The sequence below is a fragment of the Myotis yumanensis genome, unplaced genomic scaffold (assembly GCF_028538775.1).
Source record: "Myotis yumanensis isolate MYYU_CA2020_CCGP unplaced genomic scaffold, mMyoYum1.0.hap1 SCAF_22, whole genome shotgun sequence".
In the NCBI taxonomy this organism is placed as follows: Eukaryota; Metazoa; Chordata; class Mammalia; order Chiroptera; family Vespertilionidae; genus Myotis; species Myotis yumanensis.
The window spans coordinates 5,960,306-5,972,653 of NW_027223773.1; the positions used below are offsets into that span (position 1 = coordinate 5,960,306).

At 37.2% G+C, this 12,348-nt stretch overlaps 1 protein-coding gene across 2 annotated transcripts in view; it reads left to right on the forward strand.

Annotated features, from left to right (window-relative positions):
* Window positions 1–12,348, forward strand: part of WDR26 (WD repeat domain 26) — a 37,819-nt gene that overhangs the window by 7,805 nt on the left and 17,666 nt on the right. For both annotated transcript variants that reach the window (XM_070401470.1, XM_070401471.1), the window contains exons 4-7: window positions 882–1,018; window positions 4,480–4,577; window positions 5,833–5,989; window positions 9,511–9,649. In XM_070401470.1, the coding sequence (XP_070257571.1) occupies window positions 882–1,018; window positions 4,480–4,577; window positions 5,833–5,989; window positions 9,511–9,649 (531 nt within the window). The remainder of the gene's footprint in view (window positions 1–881; window positions 1,019–4,479; window positions 4,578–5,832; window positions 5,990–9,510; window positions 9,650–12,348) is intronic.

Here is a 12,348-nt window from a genome sequence, read left to right on the forward strand (position 1 = left end):
ATATAGTAAAGGAACATTAGAAAATACTAAAGCCCAGCACATTTCAGGGGGAAAAAAACAAAACTAAACGTGGAAGTATTTCATAAGTTGGAAATGGTTTATCCTTTAAGGGGAAAGAGCTGATAATTGTCTGTGCTTCATCGTTATGTGTATCAGTGATCAGAGTGTTACCAACCCAGAAATACAAATATTGAATCTTCTTAAAAACCTTTGAGTTGAACCTTTATTGCCTTTAGAGTGAGTCCCATGAGGCTTATGCTTGTCTACTTGAGTCCTAGGAAACTCGGTACTTTGCGCACCAGCCTTTAGTCCATTTGCTGGGCAGCTCTTCTTACTTTTGATAAGCCAAAAGCTGACACTTTGCAGCTTCTACCTCATGTCTCCAGGTCTGCTTTCTGGTCTACTTAGTCCTTCTTTCACCTTGTGGATTTTAAATAATCTCTTCACTAATGGAATTTTCTGTTTTTTTTCCAAAACCTGTTCCCTAAAATGTTCCCACTGCCCATTATAAAAGTCCCAGACTTTTTTTAAAAAGAAAATTTAGAATACTGTAAATAGTTCTAAATTTTTATAGAAGAAATAAAATTCTAGGTGAATGTTTTGAGGGCAGAATTCATTCTTTCCTGTTTCGATGTCATTAATGATCGTATCTAATTTGAGATTATTCAAAACTGTTGTGTTAAGACATGAAATTGAGCAAAGTCACATTTAATATACTGTGACTCCATTAAACCCAAATATTTTGAGTCATATTAAAGCTTTTTAAAAAGTTATTGTCAAAGGGCGTAGTAGAATGGTTTCTACTGTTCTGTTTAGGCACAAACATTTTCTGAACCTTCCATCAACTTTTTTCCCCTGACTGCTGCTTTCTGTCATGTCAGAGGATGAAGTTCTTGCTGCTGCAGCAGAAGTACCTGGAATACCTGGAGGATGGCAAGGTCCTGGAGGCACTTCAAGTTCTACGCTGTGAATTGACGCCACTGAAATACAATACAGAGCGCATTCATGTTCTTAGTGGGTAAGGAGGCCTAGTTCTTAGACTCCAGGTTGATGGAGGGGCTGTTACTTTTATCAAGGTCAGCTTTCAAAGTTACATCTCTTTAACATTTTTCCAAGATCTGAATATTGCTAAATTCTTAGGTAACACTAACCTGGGATAGATTCACTTATAGATGTACTCTTTTTTGTCCTGGTAGGAAGCTTTCCATATTAAAATAGAGAAATATTTAAGTGTGTAAAAGGAAGAAGAAATATGTATTGCCCGTGAATGGCCACTTCAGAATCTTCTACAAAACTAATAAGCAATGAAGTTTCCAGAATTGATGTGTATATTCTCTTAATGTACACTTATCATTTACCAGGTCCTTGCTAAGCACTTCATATGTACAGTCTCATATTATTTTCACATCAATCCTTTAAAAGTTAGCGTGCCCAAAGGCTTGGTTCTGGACCTCCTTTCTGTTCTGTCTAAACACTCTCCCAAGGCACCTCATTTTGTACCATGCCTTCACATACCATCGATCGGCCGGTGGCTCTTACATTCACCTTTCATCTGAACTCCCAGCGTACATATCTAATAGCCTACTTGACAGTCTCCGTTTGGCTAATAGGTGCCTCAGTTAAATGTTCAAAACAAAATTCTTGATTCCAGTTGCCCATCTGTCCACTTCACTCTCACTGACCTGTTCCTCATCTCAGTAAATGGTAAGACCTTTTACCCACTTGCTCAGACAAAAAACTTAAGCCTGATCCTTGCTTTTTTTTAAAAAAAAAAAATTTATAAGAGAAAATTCATTTGGAAAATTCTAGAGGTAGTAGAAGTGAACCAGCTGGGCTGCATACGCTCAGGAAACAAGTTATAGAAGCAGAAGAAGGGCGCTGGAACTTAGGAGAGAGAAAGGCAAAGGTAACGCCCCGGGAGGCTGGAGGGAAAGGGCCTAACTCTAAAACATCCCAGATTTGTCCATTTCTCTTCACCTCCACAATTTCTACCCTAGTTAAGCCATAAGCGCCTCTCCCTCCCTTAATGCATATTTCGCACAGCAGCCTTAGAAACACATAAGCAAAACCATGCATTAACCATTTCTCTCCTTTCTTAAAACTGTCCCCTGGCTTTCTAGCTTAAAACGCAAGCACTGCTCAGGCCCACAAGGGCCCTGATCCTTTCCCTCCATCTTTTCCCTTGTTCATTATTGTAGTGACACTAACGTGAAGGCATTTACTGCCTATTCCCTGTATCTTAAATGCTCTTCCCCTAGTCTCTGCATAGTTGGCTCAGGTCCCAACCCAAATATCCACTCCTGAGACCACCCACCAGGCATTCTCTGTCACATCACTCTGTTTTTAATTTGTTGTTCTTTATAGCATTTTTCACTATATGATAGGGCCCCTTGCATCTAGAACAGGGTGGGGAATGTCCGGCCCTCAAGCCATATAAGGCCGGTGAAATCATTTGGTCTGGCCATGCAACTGCAGGTGGGACTCGAAATTCAATGAATCTAGGAGCTTTTTTCATCGCAACATAAATTTATATTAAGCAAATGATGTTATAAATATCCAAATGGCCCTGGGCAGAAAAAGGGTTCCCCACCCCTGATCTAGAGCAATATCTGACACATAATGAGTTTTCAAATATATACAAAAAGATAGGCCCTAAGATGTACAGGGTTCATGTTAGGGTTTTTGCAGGTATGGAAACGAACGGGCGAAGCAAGCAGCCCGAGATAAGGCAAGTGTCAGCCAAGATTCACAGCCTGGTTTGACTGATTCTAAAATCATTGGTCTTGACCCACCACTACATCTTGAAATAGTCAGTTCTGGTGGATATTTCAGTATTGTAGCTGACACATTACTCTATGCGGATTACCTCTTTCAGAGGTGTCTGATTTCTGTGTCACCTAAGTGGCATTCACATGGTGGGCTTTCTTTTCTGCTCTGGCAGTAGTGCATACACTTTAATCACAGCGGTCTTATTCTGCAGGGAGCTTCATCAAGTTTGTCCCAGGACTATCATAAGTAAATGGCCTAGAGGTGACAAGATGTGGAACTGACATCAGAACTCAGTCCAGTGTTTTCAGTTAGACATGTGACTTCCTTTGAAACCTTAAGGTGTCATATTTTCAAAAGGGCGCAGAAACCATTGTAGGTTATTTTTGCAAAATTTGAAAAGTAAATTATTTTCTCAGAATTATTGATAATAAACTTTACTCCCAAAAGGTTATTTTAGAAACCAAATTTTTGCAGTATTCAGCTTAAATCTAACTACTCATACTATTTTTTTAAAATTAAGTTCTTATCAGCTAAGGCTCTATATACTAAATAGCAAGAGAACAAGTAGTTCTGTTGTTGGGTGAAAGGCTATTAATTGATTTACAGGCTAAGTGCAATATGCTTTATGCAGTTAAGAAAAGGAGGAGGTGATACTCGGGTTAACTGAGAGGTTTCTGGTACTTATATTATCATTTATTAAGCTCTACGTGTATACCAGGAAGTGGACCGAGTACCTCATATGCTCATACTCCATCTCACTTAATCCTTACTGCCTTGTTTCATACCTTCTTTACAAGTGAGAAGAACAGATTTGTCTGAGAACAGACAAAAAATAGCAGGAGAGTTACTTGCCAGGTCTAATCTCCATGTTTGAATAATGCCTTCACTTCTTTTACTTTTAAAGCCCGTTCTTCTGAGAAGAGCCAGAACCAGGTCAGGGTCACACTTCCAGCAGGGGGCCCTCATGTATTCTCCAGAGTCCATGAACTTTAGCGTTTATGCCTCCTTCGGCACAGATAGTAAGAAAGCAGTTCCCAAATTTCCTGCTTTGGGATCGCAGTACCTTTCACAGGATGACACAAGGATGGTTGTCCAATTATACCATTTCTTGAGTGACGTTTATGATAATCTCTTAAAGGTATGTTGTTTTGTTTAATTAACTTAATATAACTTTTAAGGTTTTGTTTTGTATTACTAGTGAAAGCTGTTAAGTTAGCATGGTGGTTAGGAGCAAATTCTACAGCTAGAGTGTCTGGATTCATATTCCTACTTTGCCTCTTAACTTTACCCTAAGTCAGTGACTTAAACTCTTTGTCTTCAAGTCCTCATTTATAAAACTAGAATAATAGGGCATACTTCATATAGAATGGTTATGAGCATTAAATGAAGTAATAATAGATGTTGAGTGCTTAGAACAGAGGCTGGCACACAATAAGAGCTATATATAGATAACGATTACACTATATATAAGAATATGTTCATAGATAATATAACAATTACATGTATTTAGCTACTTCTGTTATGTTACATTTTTTTAATTATATCCAGATGCCAGGTTGTATTAATGAATTGGGTCCACTCCAGAAGTTTATTCTTGATAAGTGTTTCTTAGTAAGAACTAGCTATCTTGAGTAGAATCAGTATTTTTCAATTCTTTTTAATCCAGAGAAAAGGACTTGCTATTTGGTTCTTTCCCTGTCGTGTTTTTAGGTATCTGATGTGTAGCCATGCAGAAGACCTACGTGCAAAAGCAGAATGGGAAGGCAAAGGAACAGCTTCCCGCTCGAAACTGTTGGACAAACTTCAAAGTAAGAGTCTTAATTTTTTGTGTCTCTATTTGTTCTTAGATGAGAAATCGCTATTGTGAGCCAATTAGAAGGGCTTGTGTCTAGACACACTCTTACTGAGTGGTTATTTAGGGAAAGGTGGTGGGGAAGTCCATCAAGAGACCCTGTAAACCATGGAGTCTAAGAAGCTACCCTTCACAGGCAGTGAGGGTGCTGGTCCCAGGCAGTTCCCCTTTTATTTGTTTTATGTAACGATGCTCCCCGTAAGATTTTGTCTGTGGGAAAAGTGCTGTGGTTAGGCAAAAATATATGTAAACCATGAGTGTTGTAAATATTGTCTTTTCAATAATAGGGCCCAGATTTCTTCTGTAAATTGTCTTACCCTCCCCTCAACTATGTTCTGTGGCTTCCAATTTAGGGTAGGAGTTTCATTTTGCCACATCTTTATATAAAAGACCTTTCCCTCTGTGCTTAAGTCATGTTATTCTTTATATTTCATGTTGATCTGAGAGCAGAGATTCTGAGAATCAGAAAACAATGGGACTGAGAGGTGTAAGACATTAAAGGATCAGAATGGATCGGTATCAGTATCAAGACACCAGTTATTCCTTGAATTTTCATTGGCATTAGAAGCAACTAGAATTTGGCTTGTTCTAGGATTTTGACTTGTTCTTTGTTAACTGGAGATTTTTCTTACACTTCTAGTGATGCATAGTCTCCCTCTCACACATCAGCTTTAATTTTGTTTTCATTGTTACCGCCTTTTTCTTTTTTTTTTAACTTATTTTTTTTAGTATTTATATTGATTTCAGAGAGGAATGGAGAGGGAAAGAGCAATAGAAACATTGATGATGAGAATCATTGATCAGCTGCCTCCTGCACACCCCCTATTGGGGATTGAGCCTATAATCAGGGCATGTGCCCTGACCAGGAATTGAACCATGACCTCCTGGTTAATAGGTCGACTATCAACCACTGAGCCACACCTGCCAGGCAGCCTTTTTCTTTTTTATTGATTTTTTTGTTTGTTGTTTAGAAGATCCACATATTAAAGCCCTTCTGTTCAAGTATCTTCCATTCTAGTGGCAACACATCTAGAGACAAATAAATATTCATACAGTTCATGTTTCATAACCCAGAACTGCTCTATTTAAGAACAGTATTATTAGGGTGGGGGCAAGTGCAGCAGAAGATAAGTAACTGTCTTATGTAAAAGTTTATCCTGTTTTGTTTTGTTTTTTAATTTTCTCTTTTTAAAAATATCTTCTATTTAAAGCGTATTTACCACCATCAGTGATGCTTCCCCCACGGCGTTTACAGACTCTCCTGCGGCAGGCGGTGGAACTACAGAGGGATCGGTGCCTATATCACAATACCAAACTTGATAATAATCTAGATTCTGTGTCTCTGCTTATAGATCATGTTTGTAGCAGGTAAGAGGAAAACTTAAATTCTGAAGTAGGCTAACATTTTACAAGCTCAATTTGAACTTTAGTAAGATGTTTCCTTTTTTAGTTTTATCCTGTAGCTATAAAACAATTCATGTCTGTTTTAGCATCTGTTCATAAGTAAAGCTAGAACTACTGAAGTTGAAAAGTACGAAAAATCTGTATATGTTTATGTTCAGTAAGCCACCCTGGAGACCTGAAGCTGGAAAACTGTGGCTGGTCATTTTCTTTATCTGGCCGTTTTTGTAAGGACTTGTAAGGAATATTGTGTAAGGATGCCAGGGTCCAAGTGCTTGGTGTCCTTGGATGCCAGAGATCTCTTAGTGGCTCTTTTTCTGGACGTTATGGCTATTTTAACTTTGGCCCAAATTATTTCCTGCCCCAAAATACTTTTTCCTAATGAAAGTTCTGCTAAAAATGGTTAGACTAACAATATTAACTCCCTGGTGTGGGTTTTGTTTTTATAGCTACCTATATACATTGTTTAACTTGTAAAAATTCAGGCTTCACTTTTGATGTTAGGAGTATTTTGAATATAACTGTCCCTACTATTTTAGTAAACTCCAAAATGAAAACATAGCTTTTAATTTTTAAGATACTGAAAAGAAAAAAACCAAATTGTGAAATCTTTCAAACTCCAGGAAGGAAATGATTTGGGTCTGGGGGACCAAATAGGAACAGCGGCAGTACGTGTGGTCAGTTTCTTCTGCCGACAACATCGAAGAACTCCTGGAAGGAGCATGACTAGGAAGGACAGAAATACATAAGTGTGAGGGCTTTGGAAAACTGAGGAACTTCGGAATAACTCTCAAACTTACACATATGCACTGTGATTTACGATAATTTTTTAGGTATGCATAAGCTACTTTCACATGTAGGTGAGTTCTCACCTCATTCTCCCTAGTTGCAATAAAAAATAATAATTTATTTGTGCTACTGTTTTTAAATTTCAAGTGTTATTTATCTTAAAGTACTAGGTAATTACTTGGTGCATGTCTTAAATGTTCTAAAAGAAAATAAAGGTCCTTTTCCTTTATCCCTTTTTACTCTTTAAGATGATTCTTTGACTTGGTAAGTCTTTCATTTAAATTGAATAGAGGTCGGAAGAGATAATAGATTCAAAGGCTATATGGTTTCTTATTTCATAGCTCCTTTAGGGAATTTGAGACCAATGTGAAAATTAAGGCAGTTGTGAACCCAAATCTTTTTTTGGTTCTTGAGTTCATTGTTGGTGGAATACACTGAAAGGTATTTATGGCAGACTTTATGATTCAAAGGTGTCAGCAGGTTAAGAGATTGCGTTCCTGTTTGGAAACTGAAATCTATGAGAGTGTGACCTACATTTTTCCTAAGTGTTTTAACTTCTATACCGATACCTTTGAAAGTAAATGATAGAAGATATTTGGTCTTCAAAAGAAAAGTCGATGTTTCTTATTATCTCCTTTACTCCTTTTTAGAAACTATATTTTAGCATTGAAACCAGAAACTATATTTTCACAAGCTAAATCTTAGCATTGAAATGAAATACCAGCTCTTCTCTCTGGAGAATAGAAAATTGATTATGATAAAGTAAATTATAACTTTTATTTTTTAATCCTCACCCAAGGATATTTTTCCATTGATCTTTTGGAGAGAGTGGAAAAGAGAGGGAAAGACAGAGAGAAACATCGGTGTGAGAGAGAGACATCGATTGGTTGCCTCCTGTGTGAGTCCCGACTAGGGCCAGGGTTGGGGAGGAGTCTGCAACCAAGGTATGTACCTTGACCAGAATCAAACCCGGGACCCTTTGGTCCGCAGACTGACGCTCTGTCCACTGAGCCAAACTGGCTGGGGCTAAATTATAACTTTTTAAAATATCCTAATCAGCCCTTAAAAGTTTTGATTAGATTGTACATTATTTACGTTTTTCACAGTTAAAGTATACGTATTTTTTGTTAAATTTGACCGGGAAAGAATAGGGTTGTGTTGTTGTTTTTCAATGACTTGGTGGGTTTTTTTCAGCAGCAATCAATGGAAGGATGTCTCCACAGATTGCTTTACAAATACTAATTTTTAAGTAAAGTATTATGTAATATTTTAAAGAAACTTAAAGTGCTAAGGTTCAGTTTGATTGAAATGCTAAATTTTGTTCAGTTTTATTTGGGAAGGTACTGATATTTTTAACACCGTCTTAAATCTTAAATTTATTTGAATATATAGGTACACTATCACTTCTATACATCCAAAATTAGTCTTTTAATAAACAGGGGGCTATTAGTCTTTTAAAAGATTAAGTAACAATAAAATAGTGACAGTTTACCATTTTAGTGACATTCAAATGTAACTGATTGTCAATAGATTGGATGATGTGTGCCCTGTAATTCTTATTTATTTATTTTGAGAGGGTGTTTGTTAGAGCGGGGGACAGTGAAACAAAGGAAGGACTTAGGGTAGAAGAAACAACAGGAGAGCCGAGGCAGTGCTCTGCTTTGGCTCCCGAGAAACGTAGGAAAGAAGGGAGCCAAGGCCGGGCTGTTGTTAGCTCACTGGGAAGTCAGAGAAAAGGGGGCCTTGGAGGCAGGACCAAGGGATTTGCCCTGGATGAGCTACCACTGCCCACTGCTCCCCTGACTGCAAGCCTTGGGGAACCCTTAGATTTTAGGAGGAAGTAAAAAGTTCATGCCCAGGAAGGGGCATGGGTGTGCTGTGGAGCACCTCGCGGACCACCAGTTGGTGACTGCTGCTATAGAGCAAACCCACAGCAGGTCTTTGTTTTGAGGGGTTTTATCTTTTTCCTGTGGGTGAGAATCTTGGGAGCATTTCAGCAGAATATTCAACAGCTTCCCAGGTGTGTTTTTAATTTGCTGATGCATCAGAATGAGCGCATAGGGGAGTTTGGGGTTACTCTGGTCTGCTTTATTGTATTACTTTTATCTTAGGTCTGTCCGGCTTTAATCGGGTTTTTGTCATTATATTTGTTCCGCTGACTTCATCTGTCCTTGGGGTTTAGCTCTGTGCCCTATAATTTTGATTGTGCATCAGTCCTTTCTAAAAATATTTTGCTACTCTGATTTTAGATGTCTCTTAAAAATAATAAATTGTACCATATAACCATAACTAATGGACATAAGACACTGGGGGGTAAGGGAGGGCAGGGGCTTGTCAAGGGTGGGGGGGAAAAAAGGACACATATGTAATACCCTTTGTAATGCTTTAAGCAATAAAAAAAATAAATAAATAAATAAATAAATAAATAAATAAATAAATAAAAAGAAAAAAAATAATAATAAATTGTAAATTGAACCAGGTTTTGGGTTACTGATTTCCCCTAAGATTGCCTTGACTAATGTATAATACTGCCTTTTTTGACAGATCACTGTAAACTTGATTGTTAAGATTTACAAATGCATTCATATCTTATTTTTAAAGTTTTTGATCTCCAAAGAAGTTTTATCAGTTGTTTAATCTTTGTCATTATGATTAATCGATTTTGAAAGAATAATTATTTGTGGACTTCTTTGTTTTAGGAGGCAGTTCCCATGTTATACTCAGCAGATCCTTACGGAGCATTGTAATGAAGTGTGGTTCTGTAAATTCTCTAACGATGGCACTAAACTAGCAACAGGATCAAAAGATACAACAGTTATCATATGGCAAGTTGATCCGGTATGTACTCTAGTATGGATGTTTAGATTGCAAAGAGAGATCGTTTTAAGTCTAATTGAGTACACATGTTTAAAGTATGACATACAAATAGTATTTTGCAAGAACCGCTTTTGTCATCTCTGTCATGTCTTACCTCTTTCTGTGTTGTCTAGATTATGGGTATAAAAATTATCAAAATTGTTGAGTGTGATGTGCGAGTGATTGTACTAAGTCTGTGTGTGCATTGTTTAATTTACTCCTCTGAGTAACTCTCTGAGATACAAACATCCTTTCTTTAAATGAGAAAACTGATATACAAGCTAAATGCCCAGGCTCTCACAGCTAGTAAATGGAAGAGTTAGACTCAAATCCAGGAATGTTTTTATTCCAGACCTGCTCTTAGTGTCATTTTTATCTTAGTTAATACTTGATATATGGATTAATATAATGCCCTTCTCTCACAAGTTAGAAAAGACTTACTACCATTTTGCCTTTTGAAATCTTTCATTGTTTCGTGTAATTTGTGGAACTTCTGTTACACACACACACACACATCCCTTTTTATTCCCAGTGATACATATGAACAGTATTGTATTCTGGATTTAAAATTCTAACTTCTCTCTAAAATCCGATTTGTCGTTGTGTGTAACCAGGTGACCTACAGATTTGTTGAAATAAGTATTTCCATTTCTTTCAGCCACTTGGACATTTATCAAGCAACCAAAGACGTTCATGGCTCCAGATAGGTTAAGGAAATGTATTTGGTTAGCAGTCCTTCACCTAAAATCATAAAGTGAATGATCTTTTTTTAAAAATTTAGAATTAGAATATATTAGCCCAGGATAAAGATTTTGGACTCCGATGTTGAAAAAATAGAGAAAAGGATCCATAGAAGGAAGTATTTTTAACATAAGAGATTCAAATTTGAGGACATACATCAAGTCAATTCTTGTGTATCTGTAATATACTATGAATGAGGAAAGTAAATAAGAGCTAGTCTTTGCCTTGAAGCAGGTGTTCTTTCCTTTTTGTACTCCTCTGTCATTCTGATGACCCCGTGAGCCCCTCTGCAGAACAATGCTTTTAAATACATAAACCAAAACACATAGGAAGCCCAAGTTTATATTACATATTAATTACTAAGGAAACCCAATTATAGTGAAACATAGTTATCAAAATGGTACAGATACAGTATAATAATACATTGCTTGTTTATTAATATATTGAATAACAAATTGTAACAGCAGACCTAATAACTACCAAAATTTTGAAGTAGTGAGCATAAATAGTATTTTGATATTTCTGCAACAACTGTAATGATGTGAAAATATTTGAGATTTTTATTAACAGTGTACTAATATGCCTAATATGCTGCCTAATATAATAACTAACACTGTACCTTGTTAATTACCTACATTCAAGATTGAAGGAAATACGGAATTTTAGCCCATGGTTCATAAAAATAACGATGTGCTTTTCCTCTCATTTATGTGCAAGGATCCCCGCTTCTATTCCTGATTGACTCCTTGGAGATCTCAGGGATCTAGAGTTTAGGAAAGGAAATTAACACTGAAATAAGTATCACACAATATACATCACGTTTTATGAGAGCACACGAGCTTCCCAGGTAGAGCACCTCCTGTGAGCCTTGCTGTGCAAACACAGGAGGAGACAGGAACAGGCCATTCTAGAAAGAGGGGGACTTTTCCTCACCCCCAAATAAGAGAATAGCATGCGTAAGGCATAGAGTGGGAAGTAAGGGTAGGAAAATAGTTTGGGATCCAACCATGGTCTTTGAAACTACTCTTAAGAGTTGTATGTTCATTCAGCAGTTATTCTCAGATGTCTGAAAAGAGCAACAATATAAAACTGTGCTTTATTACGCTTTCTTCTCGCAGCAGCGTGTATGAGCCACGTTTGTTTGGAAAGTAAGACATGTAAGTCTCAGGTGAAGAAGAAGTAAATAATTACTTAGGCAAAGCTAGTTACCACTGGCCCTTGAATGAAAGAAAACATGGCAGAGCATTTGGGCAGTTCCGGGGAAGAGATTTCGTAGACTAGTAAGTGAGGTTAATGGATTCAGGAGCAGCCAGATGAAGAAGGCGCTTGTATACTTCGCTAAGGAATTTAGACTTCCTTGCCAGTGCTTTCCAGAGTGCTTTTGTCCGAGTTCTGGTTGTACAGAATGTTAATAGATGTTAAGTGTGAAGGGCTTTTGTGGCCAGATTAGTTGGGAAATGTAGAGTTAATGCTTACATTCTGATCTGAGATGTTATGGGTTTAGTTTGGTATGATGGTATTTTGTTATGACAAATACTATTTGAAAAACTTGTGAGAAAATTGATCTTTTTGTGTACGTGTTTTTAATGGCTTAAAAAAAAAAAAAAAAAACTTAGAGAACCTTAAGATTGAATTGCTGTGATCCCACTGCCTAGTTTTTTTTAGCGGGTTTTCTTACCTTTGCCCCTAAAAACAATAGTCTTGCCCATTCCCCCTGTCAAAACCTAAGCAAAAGTAAGTGGATTCCATGAACATGGTATTTTTGCTTTGGGTAGATTAGTATAGAGAGACTGTTCTTGTGAGAATATAGTATTAGTATCCTCTTTTTTTTTTTTCAACTTTAGACCAAAGTCTGAAACTTACTGCCTTTTCCCACCTCTGGTTAAATTCCTACCTCTTATTTCCTGTCCATATCCATCAGTATCTCCTAAGACAGAAAT